General features: G+C 49.5%; 1 protein-coding gene across 2 annotated transcripts in view; it reads right to left on the bottom strand.

Annotated features, from left to right (window-relative positions):
• Positions 1-8,959: 8,959 nt before the first annotated feature.
• The window catches only part of LOC144170771 (protein amalgam-like), a 409,698-nt gene continuing 393,939 nt past the window's right edge, over positions 8,960-24,718 (bottom strand). The window contains exons 4-5 of one of the 2 annotated variants that reach the window (XM_077700760.1): positions 21,232-21,516; positions 8,960-10,498 (exon numbers count right to left, since the gene is read on the bottom strand). In XM_077700760.1, coding sequence (XP_077556886.1) covers positions 10,377-10,498; positions 21,232-21,516 — 407 coding nt within the window. In that variant the 3' untranslated portion in view covers positions 8,960-10,376. Of the gene's footprint in view, positions 10,499-18,929; positions 21,517-24,718 lie in introns of those variants that run through there. The other variant, XM_077700759.1, reaches the window with a different exon arrangement.

The raw sequence follows: 24,718 nt of genomic DNA, 5'->3' as shown, positions 1-24,718 counted from the left end.
CGCCGCAGCGCGCTACCCGCTTTATATTCACAGCGCCTGAAGTAGAGGAGACAGCGGAGGAGAGTCGCGCATGCGCGCGCTTGCGGCGCCGGAGCAGACGCGAGCGTAGCAAAGCGCACATGCGCAGCTGTTATGCTAATGAGACGGAGTGAGAGTGTTGCATGCAGCTGTCGGAGAGAAGAACGGGAGAGAGCTGCACATGTGCAGTGAGCGTGCGGACGCCGCGACGACAGCAACAGCGCCGATGGACGGACATGCCCGAGAGCAAGAGCTGCGTCGCATCTAAAATCCTAGACGTCTGCAGTTGTTTATTGCTGCGGTTCACGGCCACAGGCAACGTCTGCTGCTCGTTTAGCGCCGGCAGCTCGCTTGTAGCAGACGACGCTCTGCCGCCCGGTGACGCGATGCGCGTGATGAGCTCTGTACCCTCCGGACCCTCACAATGCGCATGCGTGCTGTTTCTGCGCGGCGCCGTTAGGAAGCTCTAGCAGTAGCTCGGGCCACGCGCTCCCGTGTTCCCACTAAGTTTGGCCGCGATAGTACAAAGGCTAGGCTTTCGAAGAAGTCCTGTGACCGTGCACCTTGCCAAAAGAAGCTTTTGTTATCAGGTTTGCTGCCTTCAGTCAGCGGTTTCCAAACTCGGTGATTATTCTTGTGCGCGAAAGTTTTGTAAGACGCATTAAGCGAGATAAACATAATGAGTTGCAAGAACAACTGGCGATAAAATGGGCTGTAATGCCATACATGCACTTGATGGTACACGGGATGAAAAATATGGGGTCCCGCTGTGGTGTGCAGGTCGTTTTCTCGGCGATGAATGAAATAAGCAGACTTTGTTCGTTGGTGAACAAGAAAGAGGCGTCGACAAGGTGCCAGTGTAACAATTGTGGTGTCAGACACAAGCGTGCTTAGGTTCCCCATAAAATGTGTGTTACTGATGCTGCTGCCTAGTAACAAAAAGTGTACAAATACGCGCAGAAGTAAAGGGAGCACGAAAGCGGCGGCCAACTTTCATCGCTGCGCCGCGTAGAAGCATCGTTGGATACCAAGGAGCGGCGTTCTGTGGTTGTGTTCTCGCTGCCCCGAGGCCCTATCTGATATATTATACAATATTAAACAATTAAAAATACAATATCAGATATGGCTTAAAGAACTCGCAAGAAAGCAGGCTGCGTAAGAATGCTGAGCATCACGGGTGAATTTCTGAATTTCTGAAGATTTCCTGTAGACCAGTCTCGTGCCGTTCCTCACAAAAGGGATCGAACGGCGCTGTCGCTCATGAAGAACTAATCATGCTTTTTTTTTTTCAAACTGATGGTAACGCTGCGAGGAGGAACATAAAAAAGCGGAATATCATAGTGAACAGCAGGGCCGCGGCCAGTATATTGCCGCGAACCATGTATGGGTTTGTTTATTTATTGTTTGTTTTTACTGCCGGGCCATGCCCGGCTGTGTTATCTGCGTTCCAAGCTAAGCGCGGCTTCCATTCTTTATTTTTATGCCGCACGGGCTAGCACATTCAGATAAACAGGCTGTTTCGCCCTAACGTCGCTAGCCCAGAATATTCTTCTGTGATCTACAATGTTCTGGATGTGAATCGACGGTTCCACAAACACTTGCGCCGAAAGATAAAAGCCTGCAGAGCAGACGGCGCGGCATTCGAATCGCCGGAGCTCGCCTGCACACGTCACTTTGTTGACTGCCGCTTCACCGCCTCTGTATTCTTTGAGTTGTTAGGGGAGCACAAGTTCGCTCAAATAAACTTGTTTTCCTTGAAGACAACTGCGTCGTCTTTGACTTCGTGACATCTGCTGGAGGTGCAAGGTACATGAACCCTAAGCCATCGTCAAGCCGACAAGCAAGCCCAACTCGTGTCAGCCGCCGACAGCAAGGTCTTCAACCAGAGTTTGGACTGCTTCCGGACAACGTGAAGAAAGAAGACGACGTGAAAACCACCATTATCAACGCAGGCACCATGACCAGCGCTTCTAATCCTGCCCTCGTCCTGCGACAGCCTCGGGAACCACCATCGTTCCGCGGATCTCCCGGAGAGGACCCTGAGGAGTGGTTGGAGAAAGTGGAGCGTGTCCGCGTCTTTGACATCGAGTAACTGGAGCTTTCAATAGCTCCCCGGTACCACAGGAAGTACAACCGGTTATGCCCAATTGAAACAGTACAAAAACAGGCCAACCGGCAAAGAGAATTTTGTCCACACGAAGGTGGAGAGAAATTAACGGGAAAGACTTTCTTGCGACCCACCACCAGGGGGACGAGCCCGGGGGGACCCCTCTTGTCCCCCCTAGGAAAAAGCCGGATAGGGTGGGTTGCTGGGAACGGGAACTTGGACATCGGGATGGGTTATGGGAAAAAGGGTGGGAATGAGGGAAGCAATTTTGCTCCAATCCTTTTGTCTGACTCTCTTCCAAGACTGATTGCTCAGCGAGGGCATCAGACAGTGCCAATTGCCAAATATGCGACCCCTGCCACGGGTTACCGCTCACCCATAGGGTCCGATAACTGGGCCCCAACTGTCGGAGACAGGAAGTACCCTATTTAGTGGCGACGGTCGCCCCCCCCCCCCCCCCCCGACCCCCAGCTCTGCGGCCGATGCGTGCTAACGTCCTCGATCAACTGTCCCGCACCAGGTACTCACGAATCACCAGTGAAGCTTTTTACTAAACACGGGTACTTGCAACACCTGCTTTTCACGGTCTCCGGACACCGGAAGTTTGTATGCGCACGGTGCCTCAACGGCCCGTTCGCAAGGTCCGCTCAGCATATAAGGACCTATTCTTATGTCCTCCTCTTTGCCTACTCTGTCGCTCATAGGAACAAGAGTCTCTTGGCATTGCCTTGCATCTGGCAGAGGAGATCGGTCCGGGCCTACTAGCCGTTACTAAGCCAGGAGAGTTTCCCCGGTCGGTGTACTAACCTCACCTTTCCTCGTTTTCCCCGTGCGGAACACCAAGTAGCTCGTGGTAGCACGTCCCGTGGCAGCCAGAGAAGATCAGTCTATAGGCCCCTCGCAGCAAGGTTACAGGGGGGCGCGACCCCCCCCCCCCCGGCCTCATACGGACTGTACAACATCTGGCCCCCATGACATTTGGTTACAGGGGTATGTCACTCCCACCGACTTATTGCGATCAGGTAGCTGGCCCCGCCAAAGCTTGCGGTTACAAGGGTCTCCAGTCCCCCGGCCCGTAATGATTTCCCGAATTTAATCGGTATTCCAAATACAAACGACTGTACGCTTGCGGCAATTGCTACTTTCGCAACTTGACTCGCCGGCCTCCTCCCACGCTGGATTACAAGGGTGCGTTACTTCCCCCGGCCAAAGAAAGTCATAGTTGATCGATCTCGACACGCTTTCCTGCTTCAGTCGCATTGCCAAGTGCCGGGTTGACACCCGACCGCCCGACCTCCACGTAGGACCTGATTCCAGTTGTACCAGGAACCTCGGCAGTGGCGGCCGTTTTGCACGCTCCCTGGGCAGGGATTGTGCGGCCTCCCCGATTCCTCGAGGAGTTCTCGTGGAATTACCGTACTTCCACGCTCTGGCCCCTATGACATTAGGTTACAAGGGTTTGTCACAACCCCCGGCCTGCAGACCAGTTCGCAAGTTCAACAGAACGAGCCCCAAGCTATGGTTACAGGGGTGTGCACGCCCCCGGCTCGGTAGTGGTCTACCCATTGCTTCAGCAATGGTACGCCAACACTACGTGCGAACTGTACCGCTTGAGCGCAGTGATTACGTCGCAACATTGACCCGCTGGGTTCCTCTCACGCTGGATTACAGGGGCGCGTTACCACCCCCAGCCTTTGGCCTCCTCCCACACTGGATTACAGGGGCTCGCTACTTCCCCTAGCCAAGAGAGTCATAGTTGCTCCACAAATACCATCTTTCGGGATAAAAGGGATCCTCTGAGGAACTCCAAGTGGCTCTGCACTCTCGCCCCCAAGACTGAAGGTTACAAGGGCTCATCAAGTTCCCTCGGTCAGCAGACCAGTTCGCATTAAAGGCCCCTTCCATGCTCCGGTTACAGAGGTTCGCTACACCCCCGGCCTCATTTTGTGTACCCATGCTTCAGCATGGCACGATAAAACTAACTGTACCGCATGTACCCCCATGACTTGGGTTACAAGGGCTCGTCACCTCCCTCGGCGAGCAGATCGGTTCGTGTTTATAGGCCCCTTCCTAGCTGCGGTTACAGGGGCTCGCCACTCCCCCGGCCTCATAGTAGCGCTCACATTGCTTCAGCAACCGTGCGCCACTACAACACAAACTGTACCGCTTGGTGCAGTTGCACTTCGCAACATTGACCCCCCGGCCTCCACCACACTGGATTACAGGGCGTGTTACCGCCCCCGGCCAAAGAGAATCATAGTTGATCCACAGAAATTTGTGACCGCAAATTTTGTTCGAATTACCATTCCAAGCACCAACCTCGGTAGCCACCCAGGCTGTCCGGGCCTGCGTCCGCATCACGCATCGGTGTTCTTGGAAGGCACTTGCCCTCAGAGTGCCTGGGAGTTGATCAAGCTCCCATGGGCGTTGAATACCCAATACAGTGGGCCTGGCACACCACTGACTCCTGCCATTGCGCCGGACCAAAGCAGGACAGCCGAAACCGACCGACACAGCCCAGTCCGCCGGCAGGGGGGGCCACGTGCAGGCCGGCAGTAAGATTCCCCCCCCCCCCCCCTGCATCTTTGACAGGTGGAATGACGAAGAAACTTTCCCCCATGTTTTCTTCTATTTGGAAGATACAGCCCGAACGTGGTTCGACAACAATGAAAGCTCGCTAACCAACTGGACTCTATTTAAAAGCGAGCTCCTTAAAACATTCGCCACCGTCGGGCGGAAAGAACGAGCCGCACGTTTGTTGGAAACGAACACGCAGCACCCCAACGAAGGGGTCATGATCTTCGTTGAGGAGATGAAGCAACTATTTCGCCGCGCGGACACCGAAATGACTGAATAAAAGAAGCTCAGGTTTCTAATGCGAGGAGTGAAGCAAGAACTCTTTGCCTGCCTTGTACGCAACCCCCCTAAAACGGTGGCTGAATTCACGTCTGAGGCTGCCGCATTGGAGAAAACCCTCGAAATTCGAACGAGGCATTACGACCGCGCTGTCAACGCGCTGTTCTCGGAGACAATCGATGCCGCAACTGCAAGCTCCGATACATTGCGCGAGACCATCAGAGCCGTGGTCAGGGAGGAGCTTCGGAAGCTTTTTCCAACGACGCAGCAACCTCAAGTCGCTTCTCTGACTGACGTCATCCGCGAAGATGTTCAACACGCTTTGGGCACTTCTATGCCATCCGAGGCACCCAGCGAGCCAATATTTTCTCGGGGGAGGGGGGTATGATTGTCGGTTATAGGAAGGGATAAGTTTCGCCAAAGGAACGCTAGCACCCGCATACACGTTGCCTGAAATAAAATAGGGGCTGGAGGGTTGAATTTACAACCCCCCCCCCCATCCCCGCCCCTGGCTATGTCCACGGTGAACAGATTTTTTACCATTATTTATTTACTCACTGAATAATTTGCAGCCTCTTACAACCATGCGTAATAAGGTAACTAAAATGAACGGGTCGTTTGCTGACAGTTCTTCTGAGAGCAGGCGATACCGCAATCCAGCAAAGTGCAATAAATTTAAATAGAGGTCACACGTGGGGTTTAATGTAATCATTTTGCGCGAAGAGGTGCCCGTGACCAATTGTTTCAGGACCCTTTGTTCCGGAGCAATAAGTTCAGGGACTATAAGTTTCGGGGCTATATGTTCCGGTAACATAAGTTTCGAGACCATTTGTTCCTACTTTGGACTTGAAATCATTTGTTCCGGGACCATAAGTTCCGGGGCCACTTGTTCGGGGCCATTTGTTCCGGGACCATTTGTTCCTACAGCCGTAGTGATGTGCATCTTCTTGGATGACTGATAACTTTTGTCATCTGTAATAATTGCAGTTTTCCATTCAGTCAACAAAAAAGTGCGCTTGTAGCTGAATTGGTAAGTCAACGGGCTCTCGCTCCTTTTCTCTTTTCGGTCCAGGTTCGACTCTGTGGTGGTGCCAGTAATTTTATTTATTGGATGCAAAGCATCTCTTAGTCGACCCTCCGTCGTCCCTCGGCGTACGGCGTCCGCACCTCTCCTCCGCGTCCCCCTCTCCACGCCAGCTATGATAACGCCGCTCTCCTCCTCGCCGCTCGGCTCGTCTCGTGCCGGCCCAGGAAGACACTGGCAACACTGTCGCTCCAGGAGCCCTTAAAGAGGAAGCGTGCTCGTCTCGTGCCGGCCCAGGAAGACACCGGCGACACTGTCGCTCCAGGAGCTATCTCATTGTCGGGGCCATGTCCCTCCCTTGTGGTGGCGCCATCCACACCCCCACTGCGCATGCGCGTCTCTCCTCCATTCTCCTCTCCTCCAGCTGTATAAAAGCAGGTGCGCGCGCTGCGCGGCGTTCAGTCTGCTCCGAGACACCGCCTGCGCCGGTTCTGCTCCGATGTGTAACCTACACGGAACCCCCATGCTTTGCATTAGCACATAGTTCCCTTCGGGGAGATGGTGTCGTTTTTTTGTTCGCGGTGGTTTTCTGTTGATGCCGATGGTCGCGACAGAATCCTTGGCTGGTAGAAGTACAAAGCTTCGCTTTAAAATAGCAACATGAAATTACAAATGCTCCGTACTTCGCGTTGTTAGAAGCTTGCCTTTGCAACATTGAAAGCAACGTAGGGCCCGACTTTTACGAAAGCCCACTGGTGAAATGGCTTAAGAAGAATTTAGAATTAGAGCGAAGTATGTGTATGTAACTGTGAGTCGCTTGCACTGTTGAAATCCTTGTACATATTTTGGAGCTCGCCTGTATGAGCCAATCTCAATACGGAGGGCAAACCCAGCGAAGGATAGCCATAATGGGCAGGTTTGTTGCAGGGGGCTATATTACCAGAGAAAGGTAAGAGTTGGAAATGTATGTGCGCACAAGGTCTATGGAAGCAGGTGAACGACTTCCCCGCTCGGAGCGTCTCCACACCGTGGCCGTCAACAGAGGCGCAGCAGAAGTATCGCTCTCGCCTGCTGTAAAGGCTGCCACTGGTCGAAGTAGCTCGTCAACGCACCTTGGCATGTCAGTCTTTAAAATGTTAGAAACTCGTTTTGTCTTCTCGTTCATAGTAATCTCTAGAACTGCACAGGAAACAAGCAGCTTTTGGTCTTGAAAAAGTATGTAGGTAACTCCGTCATTCAAAACACCGCTAGACGACTAAATTATCGCCAGGGTACTAGGAGTGCAGCAACTTTCAATGAGATGACGGAAGGCCAGCATTTGCAGCACAGTAGAAGGAGGTACCAGCGTATGTGGTACAATTTCGTCTCACTTCGTCGAAATGCATCCGAAAGCCTCGCTAATTCCCCGTGTGAATGTCACAAAAAACATTAAAGCATGGGTTCAAAAAAATATACAATGCTTAAGTCAAGCTTTTCTACGATAACGACTGTAGCGCAATGAAGGCATACTATAGTAGGTTACGCGGAGCCAGTTCTCCCTTGATTTTCTCCTGTCTACCCACCTATCCGCCGCAGGGTGGCTGACCAGTCTCAGTAACCAGGTAAACTCTGAGCCTTTTCATTTGTGTTCTTCATTATGTTATACACGGAAAAAAATTCTAGAAGAGCTGCAAGCATTTGGAGAGGAGCTTACGAAGTTCTGAGATTTGTACAGTAAACCGCAAGCATTTCTGCACTGTTTTCCCGTTCCACTAACTTTACGTTCCTTTCTTGGCATCGAATAAACACGTCAACGCAGGCAGCGTCTTCATTTTTGTTCTTCGGAGCTTTCTTGATGCACTTTTGTGATTTCGTCCGTTCATTTTGAGTTTCTTGCATTTATATTTTATTCGTTTTTTGATAATAGCGTGAGGGCGCTGGAATATGTGGATCTTGGCAATTTTGTTACTTCGTTTTCAGTTTTGTTTTTCATTTGTTCAATGTTTTGTTTTGCGTTTGCTTCTCGTGTCAGAAGATGGCTGCCAGATTTGGTTACAGTTAACCAAATGGGCGACAATTCGTTTAGCTTTGTTTGGGTTTTATTTTTGTTTTCTTTTTTTTGTAAGACCTATATTTGCACTAATATAGCACTACTATGCACAATTAAAATATGACCAGCGAAGAGCGACAAGAGCCCCCCCCCCCCCCCCCGCCCCCCCCCCTTCGTGACCCAGACCCCGAAGTCCAAGAAGACCTGCCCCATTGGCCGACGGTATCGGAGCCCTGCCCAAAAAGGGCCCTGCTGCCCGACGGACGACGAAGGAGACGTCGCTTGCCTAATCGCACCAGCCTGGCGGCCTTCACCATATAGTATGCGAGTGCCAACGTACTCCGGACTTCGCCCCACTTCCCAACCCTCTCTACGGGCAGTGGGAGGGCTTCCTAGGCCAGCCCAGACCCAAATACCCAGCTCAAACTGGTGACCCGAGCAAAGACAGCCAGCCGAAGACAAGTCATCCCGGACTACGGATGCCTTTCACGGGACGATACCCGTTCATCAGCCGCTGCTCGATAAATAAAAAGAAATATTCTCTCTCTCTCTCTCTCTCTCTCTCTCTCTCTCTCTCTCTCTCTCTCTCTCTCTCTCTCTCTCTCTCTCTCTCTCTCTCTCTCTCTCTCTCGTTCTTTCTTTCTGACTATCTGTCTGTCTGTCGTTTAACTTTTCCAATTCTACAATTTAGTGCGGATTCAAGGCACCGCTGTGTATTTGTTGGCGCACTCGACGAAGAATGCTTACTCTATGATTCGCAGTTACGAAAAATTCTGATTTCTTTGTGCTATATCTTCAGTACATTCTGATGAATTGTGGGTTGGCTCTCCTCGCCACAGCGTATACAACCACTAACGGCACAGAACCTTTCCGGGTGGAGGTTCCTTGGGCGGAAGACAGCAAGAGACGCCAGAAACACAAACAACTTTACGATTTAATGGTCAACCCGCGATATCGTCGACAACCACTGTTACAGGAAGCAGCCGTTCAAATGTGATGGGCAAGAAACAAATCACTTCTGTCTCTAAAGTCTGTGGGGAGAAAGCAGTCGAAATTGCGCCGGTGACGCACATTAAAAAGGCGGTGGTGGGAAGCGCAGAAGAGGAAAAATTAAATTCCCTACCGCAGCTGCGATTTCAAAGGAGTTCAGTGCAGGAAATATTTGATATACTGGCGTCAACAAGAAACTCTTCGATTAGTTCCCACGTGCGGGGACAGCACAAACGAAAGGGAGGAGCGAAACAGCGAACTATGAGTGATCCACTTACTTTTAGTTCGTGTGCCATTGAGCACCGGTGCACGGTTTTGAGCCAGGAACCCAGGCGCTGTGTTTACCGTGCGTCTTCCTACGTTCCTGGTGCACCGTTACACTAAGTTTCCTTTTTCTGCTTGTGTGTCGTGAGCGCGGGCTAAAAGGTATGCTTATACTTCGTCAACCCCCCCCCCCTCCCCCCTCCCTGCCTTTTCTCTCCCGGTCCAGGTTAGTGGCGCATGGTTCACGCGCTATGGTGTGATGAAGAGCTGTGATGCTCAAGTCGCAGGTAGTAGGATTGCGCCGGTACGTGTCAGCCACGTTCTGTTCATATTTGTGACTTTGTGTAAACGACATAACCGGCTGATAAAGGGAGATGCTTGATCCTTGTCGGCTGCGCTGTTATTCGCTTGCAGACAGCCGTTGTCCAAGGGCCACCGAACGCCGATCTCAACTTGCAGCACTGCACGAAGTTGACGTGAACGTGCCGGTGTGAGCTGCGTCTACACTGTGCGTGGGAACTGTTTCAGGTCCAAAAAAGGAAGCAATAAAACACAAATAAAATAATGACGCACGACCATCTCTGCACAGCCCTTGCGAAAATGGCACGTCACCGACGATGAGTCGAGCTCAGCACGCGACGAAAAAAGTGTGCTCGGGTAACGCCGCGACACTCGTTAGGTCCTTGCTCCTCGTGTTCATAACGTGCAAGTGTGCACGTGTTTGTGTCTGTGTGTGCGTGTGTACGCTCTTGGTTCAAACTGTGAGTGCCCCCGACGTGAAAACAAGTGCGCGAACCCTTATCACTCCCACCACAGGGCCGACGATAGTCACGGTCACGGAGTCCCGAAATCGTTCCCTCCTGTACACTCGGTCGCTGCCGCGGTCGCCGTGTCGTCGCCCTAACACCCACACCGGCGTACGCGATGCGACGGCCGCCGCCATCACTCTGCGGTGGCTGTGGCGCTGCCTCTCCGGATGTGCAGCAGCAGCGGCCGCTGGCGGTGTCACCTCGGTAGGCGTCGTGTCGTGTCGCCTCCCCCGCTCAGTTCACAATGTCCGGCTCTTCTGGGTGTCGAGCGGTCGCGCGTCACCGCCGCCTCGAGCACACCTGGAGACACAACGCCACCGCGAACAGCGTGAACGGCGCCGACCGGGCGCACATGGCTGCCGACGGGTGCTTGCCGTGCTGCATGGCCGCCGGGTTCTCACCTGCGGGCAAGGAGGGATAAGAAGAAACGTCTCATGAAAGCGCGCGCGAGATTCTCCGTGGCTCACACTGTACCGAAGGAAAGATCTCTGCACACCCCCTGTAAGGCAATTCGCTTCTATTGCCTAATTCACTGTGTTACATTGTACGTAGTTGCATTGTGTCCCTACAGTGCGTTTTATTTTAGGGCTACTTCCCACGGAATAAAAAAAGAGGTGTGTCCATGCGGTGTCCCGTTGCGTTCCACAGGGATACAGTGGGTCTCGCTGACGTAATTATTAAAAGGCATCAGGACACTCATATTCTCATATTGGGACATAAACTACCGATATAGACTCTTAAAATATCATTCCAGTAATGCACACGTGCATAGTAGTGAACCCGTCTTCAACGGTGCTTGAAGAACTGCATGGTGTTTTATTCGTGTATTTGATAAAGGGATCAAAGGTAGAGATATTTTCTTGTGACAGCGTAAATTTATCTTAAGAAATGCTTTTCTAGCAACGCACCATTGCGTAATATGGAAGCCGACTTTGAGGGCCGGACGTGAATGAGTCCAATTCACTAAATAATTACTTGGTCGTTGTAGCTTCGCTTTCTAACATTGCTTGCATGCATTGCAGTGAAGCCTACTAATACAAAAAAAACGTGTAGGGTAAAAATTGCGTTGAAGACAGGTGATATAAAAGCATAAAAGGGACAAAAGATAAAAAAAATTCTCACATTCTCACGTAGAGTTCTGAGAATGTTGCACCAATCATTGTTACCAATCTGTTTTGCACACCTTACAGACACTTTTAAACACGCCTGGAGGTAATAATGTTTGTATAACGAGAATCTCAAAGAAAATGTTAACGGAGCTGATACAAATTTTTTAACCTTTGTTGTGAAGAAGTTTGTGCAATGCTGAGGATTTTGTGTTCTAATATTTGCCAATTCAGCAGTTTACCACTTTTTTCTTTGCACAAGTTTTCTTTTTCTATAGCTGCTTCATTTTATAAGATTGTATAGAGTTGATATTAACGTTACTACTCTGTAAAAATGTTGAATTAAATTGGTCGTTCTGTCTGCCTGCTACATCACTGATGTCTTATGTAGGCCTAAGTGGGGCTCAAGCTACATAGGGCAGCTTTTTTCTTCCGTCCCCTCTTGTAATACATTGTGTACTTTGCAGACAGAAATCAATACCTAGATATAAATCAGCATAATCCACATGAAAAACCTAAAAGGAATCCGCGGATGCGTCTAAAGCGGTGAGATTACGCCCTATTGAAGCATTTATAATAGGAGGTTTTTTATTGGTTTGCCACTACCTGTAGGCCTAAGAATTTTACAGACGGTTTTATAGCGTGGAAAAGCCGCAGTTTTTTTAACACGAAAGTGTTTCATTCCGGGATTCATAAAGGTTTCCCTCACGTCATATCCGTCACGGAAGTGACGCCAATACAACGAAGCAAGGGGCCTGTAACAGGGCTTTCTAAAATGCGGTATGTAGTAGAACTGTTAAATACTTAAAAAAACACGCTGTCTTCCTCAGAGTCTTGTGGTGGTGGGTCAACGGGAGGGACAGGCAGTCGGCGTCGGAGTGTTTCCTGCCGGATTTATAGACGATTGTACATCGAACTCTTGCAGGCGCAAGCTCTACCGCCCAAGAGGGCCTGAGGGGTCCTTCATATTGACGAGCCAACACAGCGCGTGGTTGTCTGTCACAACCTTGAATGGTCTGCCATACACGTATGGGAGATATTTCGAAATCGCCTATATAATAGCGAGACACTTTTTTTCAAACGCTGAGTAGATTTTCTTCTCCTTCGACAGGCTACGGCTGGCAAAGGCGATTACTTTTTCGCAACCACTTTGTTGTTGGACGAGGACGGCATCCAAGCCTATATCACTGCCATCCGTGTGCATTTCCGTTTCGGCGTCTTCGTCGAAATGAGCGAGCACGGGCGGGCTTTGCAGGTGTTTTTGCAGCTTGCAGAATGCGTTTTCTTGATCATTTTCCCAGCTAAAAGGGGTGCTGCCTTTCGTCAAGCGTGTGAGTGGCTCTGCAATGCGTGCGAAGTTTGCGACGAAGCACCGCTGATATGCGCACAGTCCGAGAAATATTCGCACGCCCTTCTTGTCTTTCTGTCTTGGGAAGTTCGCAATGGGTGAAGTTTTCGCCGGGTGAGGCAGAACTCCCGCGGCGTTGAAGACGTGACCCAAAAACGTGAGTTCCTCGTACGCGAAGCGGTGGCACTTTTCATGCTCCAGTGTTAACCCCGACGTACGGATGGCCTCGAGTACAGACTCCAACCTTGCAAGGTGTTCGTCGAAAGTCCGGCGAATACCACAACGTCGTCGAAGTAAACGAGGCAGGTGTGCCACTTCAGGCCAGCTAGCATTGCGTCCATAACTCGTTGAAACGTTGCTGGTGCCGCGCACAGCCCAAACGGCATCACCTTGAACTCGTATAGGCCGTCCGGGGTTATGAAGGCAGTCTTCTCTCGGTCTCTCTCGTCCACTTCAATTTGCCAGTAGCCGGTCTTCAGATCCATCGAAGAGAAGTACTTTGCGTGGCAGGTCGAGGTCGAGGGCGTCGTCGATTCGTGGCAGGCGGTACACGTCCTTCTTGGTGATCTTGTTCAATCGCCTTTAGTCAACGCAGAACCTCAATGTGCCATCTTTTTTTTTTCACCAGTACGACGACGCAGCCCAGGGGCTTTTCGATGGCTGTATAATGCCGTCGCTGAGCATGTCATCGACTTGAGTCCAGATGGCTTCCCGCTCGTGTGAAGAGGCGCGGTACGGTGACTGTCGGGTTGGGTAGGTCGGGTTCCATCTTCGGCTATTATTCGGTGCTTCGCTAGAGGTGTCTGACGTAGTTTCGAGTTCGACGAAAAACGCTTCCTAGAGCGACGCAGCAAATCCAATAATTTCTTCCGTTCTTCTTTCGGTAACGCCGGATTCACGTCGAAGGGATTTTGAAGCTTGAAGGTATCTTCGGGTGCGTGTTCAAATTTGGCAACCGCGATCACGTCACTTGCTTCTTGCGTTTCTTCGAGGAACGCAATTGCAGCGCTCTTGTTTAAATGCTGGTACTCCTCGGTGAAATTGGTGACCAAAACATGGGATTGGGTTGCTTAAAGCGCGCAGTGCCTCTTCCGACAGAGACACCGCGGCCGAGAAGCAACCTTTGGTCACTGTCTATGATAGCGTCGACGTCAGGAACCGCATCTTCACAGTAGACGCTGGTCATCAAGCTTGCGCGGGGTGGCAGGGTGACATGATCGTCGGCGATCATTACAGCAGCCCGGTTTTCGGGGTTCCGTTCAGGCGTCATGCAGTGATCGGAGGAAAATGTTATAGACTTGGCCTGTAGATCTATTATTGCACCGTTGTCTGTCAAAAAGTCCATTCCGAGAATTACGTCACGGGAGCAGGTAGGCAAAATGACGAACGCCGCAGGGCACGTTGTGCCGTCTATGGGGACGCGCGATGTGCACGTTCCACTTGGCGTCACGAGGTGGCCTCCTGCTGTGCGTATGTGCGGACCGTTCCATCTGGTCATAACTTTCTTCAGCTTAGACGCGAATGGTCCGCTCATTACTGAGTAGTCGGCTCCCGTGTCTATGAGGGCGACTGCATCAAAGCCGTCGATGAACAACTGGACGTCGGACGCCGCTTTCCTCGAGTTTCGGGTGTGTCGGGGCGTCGTATCTCTGCTTGTACGTCTTGACGGTCGGGCACTATGAGTCGTCGTCTTCGTCGTATTCTCAGCGGCAGGTGCGGTCATGTCGGGTACGCGTCGCGCCGTTTTGCTGTCGTCGTATTCGGGAGTCACTTGAGGGATAGATCGGGTCGTCGGGCTGAGGGCATGTCGTGAATTATGGTCTTCAGCGAGTCGCTGCGTCGTTGGAGGGTTTTCATTTTTCCGTGGTCTTGCAACTTTACCTCCAGAAGTTGCTGCTTTTAGTTTCCCCCGCGTGGGCGGGGGGACCTTCCATGTGAGAAGTCATCAGTGCTACGGCGGTTCGGCGACCGGTACGGGTAGGGCGACAGTGAACGGTTGAAGCGGGCTGGTCCTCGGTTGGTGTTGGAGAGGTATTCTTCGATCTCTGTAGGGCGCTGGCCAGGTCGGGGGCGTGGGGCGTCGAAGGAGAACCCTCGTAAACTGAGCCTCTTGTAGGGACAGAAACGGTAGATGTGGTCGGCCTCTCCGCAGTGGTAGCACAACGGACGATTATCGGGGGTTCGCGATACATCAGTCTTCCACGGCGTCTGGTTTTCGGCTGCAGGTGGTCGTGCGGGCGACAGTGGACGGCGGCTTCTTGATAACGGGTAGGAGCAGGTCGGGGTCAACGAACAGCCGCGGAGTAGGTCATCGCTTGTGGTTCGCGGGGTGCTTCCGACGGCGTAGAATGCCCCAGTGCGTGTTGGACTTCTCGGATCACGTCGGTCAGGGAGGCGACTTGGGGTTGCGGCGTGGTTGGGAAAAGCTTCCTCAGTTCTTCGCGAACGACGGCGTGGATCGTTTCCCGTAAGTCTTCCGTCGCGAATCCAGGGGCGTTGACGGGGTTCACCAAACACGCGTTGAGTGGTCGATCGTACTGCCTCCAACGCATGTCCAGGGTCCTCTCGTATCATCGAAGCCTCGGTCACGAACTCAGCGACGGTTTTCTGGGAGTTGCGAATGAGTACAGCGAAGAGCTCTTGTTTAACACCCCGCATCGGAAAGCGCACCTTAATTCTTCTCTTCTGCCATTTCGGGGTCAGCTCGTCGGAACATCATCTACATCTCCTCAACGAACACTACAACTCCTTCGCTAGGGTGTTTGATTTGCGTCTTTAACAACAGCTCAGCTCATTCTTTCCGCACGACAGTTGTGAATGTTTTCAAAAATTCCGCTTTGAACATGCTCCATGATGTTAGGGAGCTCTCGTGATTTTCAAACCAGACTTGAGCCGAGTTTCCGAGGTAGAAAAACACTTTCCTCGGGGTTTCTTCATCATCCCATCGGTTGACACATCGGACGCGCTCCAGCTTCTCCAGCCACTCTTCCGGGTCTTCACCAGGGGATATCGAATTCCGTGGCGTCGGCTCTGCAGGCTTTTATCTTTCGGCGCGAGTGTTCCTGGAACCGTCGATTTACATCCAGAACATTGTAGATCAAAGAAGGTTATTCTGGGCTAGTGACGTTAGGGCGAAACAGTCTGCTTATGTGAATGAGATAGCCCGTGCGGCATAAAAATAAAGAATAGAACGCGCTTCGCTTGGAACACAGATAACAGAGCTGTGCGGGGCCGGGAAGTAAAAACAAATAAAAAACATACAAACCCATACATGGCTTGCGGTAATATCTTCGGTGTGGCACATTATTTGTTCTAAAAAGAATACTTAATAAAGCCACAATGCCAGTTGCTGGGAATTTCAGAGGACGCCACCACGCAGTACACCCCCACGTAGCTAATGAGACTGTCTGGTAGCCGTTGCCACGATATTCTTAATTTACAGCACACTCAAGCACGATTGAAAAGTGCACAAGCCATCACAAATTTGAGGCACGCCTCGAGTCAGGGAGCACCTGGGGAAAATCTCATTTCGTGCACATAGAACGATGACTGTACCTGGAACTCTAGTGTCAACGGAGCGGCTTCGCCGTATAGTGTATGGGCATTCACACTTAGTTTCCGGGAAGAATGACTGGAGGGTGCACGAAATAACTTAGTATAATTAAGTTTTTACCTGTGCTGTTGAATTCAGAAATTTGCATTAACACGAAATAAATACCCATAGTACCTTACTTACCACCTGTTTATTTCGTACATATATGCTTGCCACTACCTTGGTCAGGGAAATTAGTTTTTTTAGGTTATAAAATATTCATAATTCCTTGTAATTATAGGCACTGTATCGTACGGCTTGTAACCACAACCTAACGAATATCGGGCACTGCCCGGTGATGCTTTTAACAGTTCATTAAGCATGCTCTACCAGCTGAAGATATCTGGACCGCCTTATTGGTGTTCAAAATTACTTCTGTAATTTTCAACTTTTTTCTATATTGTTCTACATGCTTAGGTCAAAAGACACCTTGTGTGGTCCGAAGCACGATTATAGATCGCCGTTCTCCTAACAATTGGCCGGCAAAGGGCAGTGGACAAGTTTGCATGTAAGGATGCACAACTTTTTGGCCCTCATTCTCCTCCCCCCCCCCCAAAAAAAAAAAAAAAAGAAGTTGAGCAACTAAGCTTTGTTGCACGTCAACAGTATGCTTTTTCTGAGGAATATATAGCAACTGCCTATTCGTAAATTGACAGTTGAAGAACTCAATACAGAATTAAGCTTAGGCATTGTAATTAAAAAAACACCCAGACGTGCTCAGATAAACTGAAATGTTACTGTTCTGTTTGGAAATAAAACGTCTTCACTTGAGTTGTGTGAACACATGCCGTTGGTATTACGTACTGCTGCGGGACAATTATCTCTCACTATCTCAATTCCGTACGCAAAGGCAGGACTTGAATAACAAAAAAGGCTCCAGCTGTAGTTATATATCGCGAAGAAGGCATGTCATTTTCTTAAGAACGCTAAATAGTTCTCACTTGTAATTGGCAATTGATCAGTGCGGGAGCGCTAGTGGCATCTGCAATTTATACGCACAAGGCCAAGATTTGGTTTTGCTCGCGGAGTCAAACGTCGCACGTATTGTCCCCTCTTTTCTGGGCACGATGGTTAACTAATTCACCCAGCAGCCTACCAATGCAAACTTTCCGCTTTCCATTAATTATTCTGGGTCCATTAATTATTCTGGCAGTGGTGATATAACGGGTTTTATGAGAAAGTATTTTTACTTCATTTTCCAGCGATTTCAGCATGCCATTAGAAACATAAAGGCAGGAATAATGAGCAAGCGCAGAATAGTTAAAAAACTTACTCCTTTTTGTCAGGGATGCTTAAGAACACGGCATATAGCGGCGTCACATGGAAAGAACTTAAGTGCTCCATCCGCTAGCCGCAAAACACTCTGCTGCAATACAGACACATTTTCCCACATGCTAAAATTTGTTACCACAACACAAGTATAAAAAAAGCTACTTGCATGCATTACAATAAATTGAATCTTGCAGGCGTACGCACATACATGCACAGCGGATACTGAACGCCAAAATGTCGCGTTCATGCCAAAGTAACCTTTTGAACTTAGAGCCTCGTTTGTTTTGCATTTCGCCTCAGTTGGTGTTACCGAATGTTACCGAATGTTATTGAAAACTTCCAATCGACAGCCTGTACCAATATTTTCCCCAAGAGCAGCAGCTTCAATGTAATTCGTTGGGTAGTACATTCAAGGTCGTCACGGCCTTCTTTAGGGAAATTCAAGGAACATGGACACCAGCTCCATGCCCGATATGTTAAGCGCACTGTTATCGAGAGCCAAAATATTACTGATAGAAAAGAAAGGCATTTTGTGTTCTACTGCAGATCTTGAAGATGACCAATCCCGTCTTCCCAAAACGAAGGTAAAGAGGGCACCAAAGATCCTTTACCGGTGTTTTTATTAACCGTTGCCATACGAAGTGGCACTGTCACGGCAGCCCGCCTCGTGTGGTTTGCGCATGCCCTGGCCAGGACAGCTGCCGAGTGTGAAATCGGCGTGCAGAGTTAGGTTCTACAGTCACGACCGTTTGATCATGCTACATGGCTGCAAGCGCCGTTGCCCCTGTCCTGCTCGAGAGTTGCCAGAAGAACGAAGAGACAGCTTCGCTAGTAAGTGCATCCGTATTCTTTGTCCCATACGCTGCCTTCCTCGTCCCGTTGTTTCCCCGCCCATCATGCGAGCGAACTAGCGGTGCGTTAGGGCGGGCTGTGCCAGCTAGCGACATCGGCTGGCTTGGAAGCTGAAATGCATATTGCAGCGACGTCAATATGCGCCAAAAAATGCCAACCTGTTCCAAGCCCAGTATTTTGTCAAGGTTTAGGCAGCGCAAGCAACTGCAAAGCGGCGCAACAAAGGCTCGGGCATGGCGAATTTTAAGAATTCATAATCAATCGTGCAGGAATGTCGACGCGCAGCTTTGATCAACAGGACGCAGTATTGATCCGCCATTGTCAACCGTGCCGTGGTGCTCGCGCACGCGCCTGCTGCGAATTCGTCAAGGGTCATTAGTGGAACGACGCCCCAGAGGAAGGCTTATACAGCACGCGACTGTCGCCGGTGCGTCAGCCGCCCGACGCCGCGGGGAGCCTTTCACTGCGTGCTCGATTTTGTCGCTTTTGTGTTCGCGCAAGAGGGTGAATCAAAATATGCTTCACGCTTGCCGACTCCTCGGAAAAGCCAAATGAACGCGACGGAAGCGGAAGCTGCCGAGCTTGTCGTCATCTTCCTTATATTTATGAACACACCGGCAACATTTTCGTTTATTCTAGGGAAGACTTCATTGGAAGTTGTCTTAAAAGAGGGACTTTATTGCAAAAATGTCGAGTACAAAAGAAAAGAAACAAACAAAACATCTTAAACGCACAAAAAGTCAGAAAGCTAAGCTGACAAAACAAAAAACGCCAAGAAAACACTTGCAGAAGTAATGAGAGGGCAGCTTAGTGCTTATAAATGATGGCTTTTGTAGTAAAAGGGCATCATTACTGCATATTCCGAGTAAAAAACTATTCAGCGAGCATATAGGGAACAATTCCTTTTTACATGTGCACAGACCAAATAAAGCGACTGCCGCCAGAGTTACAAAACAATAATATTGATGCGCTAATAAGCAGCACAATCAACACACAAGAAAACGCCAGTTTTATTCTTTCTCAACACAGTTACAAACCAAATAAAGAAATAGTAAAATAAATGTGAGAAACACAGCAAATAAACGAACATAATTTCAATGCGAAACATCAGCTTAAACATGCACACGGGAAACGTGGGAGCCACAGACTACACATCCAGACAAGACGAAACAGAACATAGCAAATTTCAGAACCAAGGGAAATAGACACGCTAAATTGGCAGGCAAGACATCAGAACAGATCTGCGTGCAAAGAACGTGTGAGCGTAGTGCAATGCGTTGCTCAGTCCCAATGTTACGTGTCTGCCCCCGAGGAACCACACGATAGGGAATCGTACCGTGTGCGGAAATATTCATACAATTAAATGCCAACTAGAGAAACTATAACATGAACATAAAAAGCAGAGCAGATATGCTTCCCTGTCAGTCAGAGGCCCGTCGCCGTGGTACGCGAGATCGATAAGGCTGTGCTCCGCGTTTATTTATTTCGTAAAGAAACAGCTGATACCAATCGTGTAGGGAATATTTGGGGCGGATCAAAGGGTTTTTATGAAAGCTAATAAATCGGTTTTAGTGGTTGTTTTGTTTATATTATTTTGATAGTCGAAAAAGTGCGCCGGGGTTTGTGAAAAGGCTTGTCCTCATGCGACGGAAAGCTGTCCTAGCTACACGCTCAGGCTTAGATGGTCCATCCCGTCATCCCCACGAGATTTTTGACGTTGCTTGCAGTACCACCTGATCAGTCCATTAAAGCAAAACCTGTTTATGGAAGCTAATATTTCATGCTACATGCACGCTTTTAATATTTCTTACAACAAAGGCACATGCAACAAGTTACCATCTAGATACCCACTGAACACCCTGAAAAACCTCTCCAACATGACTGTCAACGTGACTTTAGGGATATATTTTGTCAGTAAATGCACGTTGGCGCAAGTTAAAAGTAGTGTGCTATAAAACTAGGCAAATATATTTATTGGACTTGTACGACTCCTCTGAGCCTTCTTGCAATGTGAAAAAATTTGGCCCATCTGCTGAGTGTACTTTTGTGTAGGTAAGATTGCCCTAAGCTTGACATGCCAAGGAGGAAGCGTTGTGCGACCTGAGGCTTCTGTCGAAATCAAAATAGAAGCTTCCATCAGTGAAGCTGCACGCAGCATGGTCGGAAAGTTTGATTATAAAAAGGTTTTCTTCCTCACTTTTTGCATATGCGACAACTATCTTTTTCTGTAGTCAATGGTTAACTTACCCGGTGTTCTAAGTGCTCACTTGTGTGGTTCTATCTTTTTTGTTCGTTTTGTTATTGCGTACAAGTTAGTACTATACTCGGAATAAAATCAAGTGATTCGTGTATTATTGTATGTGTCCAGGCCAAAGACCACTGCAAACGCAAGAAGGGCATAGGCCTCCGCTCACACAGGTTACCAAATTGGCAAATAGGAGTGGCATTCCTTTCACAATGATGAACCTGCCTTTCTACACTTTCTTCAAAACTGACAGCGCCTGTAATGACCACTGAATGGTTGTTTGGCATTACATAATGGATGCCGTACACTAAAACATGAAATTTTCTGCATGCGAGTAAAGGCTGCGATGGAAGTTACCGTAATAAAAATGCACCAATGTGTCCTGCTCCGTCCACCAGTGGGAACGTTCAGAACTTCCAATGTACTGACAAAGTTTAGCCGCAAATCCGCTTCTCCCTCCTAACACACACACACTCACGCACAAAACGCCTCGATGCCCCCTTCGCTGACTTCTGCACAGTTTTGTTGCTATTTTATTTGCGTAACTTCGCGTAATATTTAAGCTCAAACGGTTCTCGGAGAAGATAACAACTGCGCCACTTTCGATAGAATGTGCCAGAGGCGGAGCCCCGCGCTGTCGGGAGGAGCGCGAGAGCCCGAGGACTCGGTGTCCGCGTCGGGCGCGGCCCAGGGGTGGACCCGGGGCCCCGGGCGCTCACCGTTGAGCACGTGCACCACGATGCTGGCGGGCTCGGCGTTGGACGGCACGCACGAGTAGTTCCCCGAGTCGTGCGGCTGAGCGTTGGCGATGAGAAGGCGGCTCTGGTACTTCTCGGTCTGCACCGAGACGCCGTGCTGGATGTCGTAGTTGATGACGCGGGCGTCGTGGTACCAGAACACGTAGTCGGGGGCCACGGGGCTCTCCATCACCTCGCAGGTCAGGTTCAGCGTGCTTCCGCTGTTCAGGTACAGCGTCGGACCTCCGGCGATGCTCGCCTTGCTCACTGGGCGTGCAAAGAACAAAGAGGGGAACGAAAGGAGATTAGAATCTTCAGATTAGGGGGCAGGAAAGGGGCACAAATTCTTCGCACCTACTCGGTGATGGGCATGCGGGATACGTACACGGAGACACGAGTCAGCGGTGCCTTTCAAGCATCAGCGCTAGGGGATACGGTGAACGGCATTGGGCCTCACGTGTCAAGAGCTGCTTATAGCAAACCAAAATATTTACGCACGGCCACGCAGACACGGATATGCGCTTCAACGTTCAATAGCAGACCGATCTACGGCTCCTAACCATGGCGAGAGGGCGAAATGAGTTTCGGAGGGTGCTGTCGAGGGGGTTGGTCAAGTGGTGACGGGTACGGCCACAGAGTTCGGCAGAAAGTTCGACACTGAGGGCCTGGGTTCGAGCCTTAGTGGGTCTCATTTAGTTTTCGTACTGCAATTTTTTTCTACGGATTTTTTTTTTGCGGTAAAACTACATTTTTCGTAGAACTCAAGCCTTCTAGTTGTTGTAAATGGTGATTTGGTAGTCTTTAGGTCACTGAGGGTTCGGGCTGCAGCTTATCACCACGTTTAAATAACCCTCTGTATTGGGCGAAGACACATGGCACGTGGGGCGCTGTATAGCGAAGCGTTCGGAAAAATGCGACTGGGAATTCGCTTTCACATTTTTAGAAAGTTCTAATCATCCACGGCAATTTTTCTCTGTAGGATCTATCCTGGCAAGTGCCTTCGCCGTGACAGTGGGTATAACACGGCCGCGCAACTTGTGACGGACACTTCAAAAAAAAAAAAAACGCATATAATGAACTACCGACAGCTTTCTCTGTCAAGTCCTTTCGAAGCTTTCATCGCGAACTCAATGCGCTATTTCGGGCCTTGGGGTATGAGAACGTGAGAAAAACACCCCATTAAGGAAGACGATTACTGGTTAGCAGAATTTATCAATATAATTGAATACACTGAATAAACGTGTTAGTAAAAAAGTGATATTTGCAGTGTTCCTTTATAAAAAATTGGTCGCGTATCTACTCCTTCCGTTGCAAATGCCGTCAAAAGACGATAGTCTTTATCGACTTTTGCCAAGCAAATGCCTCCCTTCGCTTTCCCGCTCACCTCTTATGTTGTTCCTCTTGCATCGCGCTCCTCCCAAGGTAAATACCTACACCAAATGTTTGCTTAAATCATTTTAAATTTCCCGCGTTCCACTGCTCCAAACCGGGTGTCTCGATGCGAACGCTGCCGTACGGTGAAGACGAGCGTTCATCGCGGCGCCCTACTCCAACGTTTCTAGAACCGCGTTTCCCTACTCCACGTGCGTTGCAAGCAGAACGTGAAACCTATCTAGTGGAAGCTTGAGTAACTGTTGCCGGTTGATTTCTTAAAATGGCGCCAGAAGCTGTAGTGCCGCGGGCGACAGCAGGCGACGGCGGAGTGAATTCTTTTTCCATAGTTGATGACGTATTTAATTTCTCAAAAATCAAGCATGTGTGATTTTCTATAAAGGAACACTGCAAATATCACTTCTGTATTGATTTGTTGTCTTATATTTGCGTAATGTCTTGTTCTTCTTCAACAATGTTGACAAGTATGAGCACTACACCAGACATAGACGGCTATTTTTAGCTCTGACTGTATAAGACTATTGCGCAGGCATTGTTTTGCTTTGGCCGGGTGGCTGAATCGAGTCACAGACAGACAGACGGACAGACAGACAGACAGACAGACATACAGACATACAGACAGACCAAAATTTCTGGGTTTAAGTAGCCCAAGAAAGACTATCGTCTTTAAAAACCAGCCCAGGCGATACACCCTGCCAAAACGAGATAATTTAACTGAACGCGCCTTCTGTTGTGCGTTCCCGTTGTTATGACAACCACTTTTCGTTTCCGTTTTTTACGGCGCGGTGGCCCCACATGGCAGGGAAGGTCGCGTTCCCTGAACGCAGCTGAACGCCACCGCCGATGATGCCCGTCAGTCGATACCCCGTGGCAGTGTTGGCGTGTAAAACTGTTCGCATGGCGACGCAGTGAAACATCCCCCTCGCGAGGGGCACGATCAAATGCAGAGCATTTCCGGGGGCGCACGACGTTAAGTAGTTTGCGTTACGTTAATGTTGTTGCAATTGTGGCAACTGCTGACGAGAGAGCGCTCGTCAGCCGTAATTTGAATGAGTCAAAGATATAAGGCGAGTTCGTAGCGTCCCATTCTGTGTCGGCTTTGTGGCGCAGTGGGTAGAGCACCATGTACATTGCGTTCCGCCCGCAGGGTCGAGGGATCGAAACCTGGCACCGGATAGTATTTTCTTTTATATAGTGTAGGGGGATGGGTTCGGGCAACGACGGTGCGGACTACGACAGAACAACGCGGGTGACATCGTGAGTTACTGAGATGCTCTGCATTTAAAAAGACTTTTATTGCGAAATTGATGCATTTGAAAATTATTTTTAACACCCTTGGGTGGACTAGACTGCGAGAAGATATAGCGGGATGGGGTCCTTTCAATCTTTCCTTTCGATGTAAAAAAAAAAAAAGCTTCTTGTGTACACAAGTCAATTGTTAGCCCCTTTACTTACCCACCGCGGTGGCTCAGAGGCAAAAAAAAAAAAAAAAAAAAAAGCCGCGGTGGCTCAGTGGCTAAGGCGTTGCGCTACTGAGCACGAGGACGCGGGTTGGATTCCCGGCCGCGCCGGCCGCTTTTCTGATGAAGGCGAAAAGCAATAACGCGCGTGTGTACGAGATTTCGGCGCACGTTAAAGATCCCCAGGGGGTCAAAATTAATCCGGAGCTCTCCATTAAGGCGCGCCTCATCACCTGCGTTACGTCGGCGCGTTATACCAATTCAATTCAATTCAATTCAATCAAACTTTATTTCAGGACCCTACAATCAATCATCATTCAATCAAAGCCCTTATGCTTGCGGCTACCGGCAATGTTCGCAACGCTTCACTTCGTGATATGGTTTTCTACACCTGTTTTGAGATTTTTGTTGCCAGACTTGCTGATTTTGCGTCTTTCGTAACTACATTTTGCGAATCTAACGCAGTACCGTTTACTTCTTCATTTTCTGGTTCTTGGTAATTATTTTTCAGCATGTTGGCTTGAATTTTTCTAGTTGTTTTAGGTTGTGCACGATACGTGCTCCAGAAAATTGCAATTTCCACGTTGATTCACTTGATGTCATTTCTTACTAGTCTG

This window comes from Haemaphysalis longicornis, unplaced genomic scaffold (assembly GCF_048455015.1).
Source record: "Haemaphysalis longicornis isolate Haplotype H1 unplaced genomic scaffold, Haemaphysalis longicornis Haplotype H1 scaffold_2, whole genome shotgun sequence".
NCBI classification, from domain to species: domain Eukaryota; kingdom Metazoa; phylum Arthropoda; class Arachnida; order Ixodida; family Ixodidae; genus Haemaphysalis; species Haemaphysalis longicornis.
The sequence above is the reverse complement of the archived record's forward strand: the minus strand, read 5'-3'. Positions and strand labels throughout refer to the sequence as shown.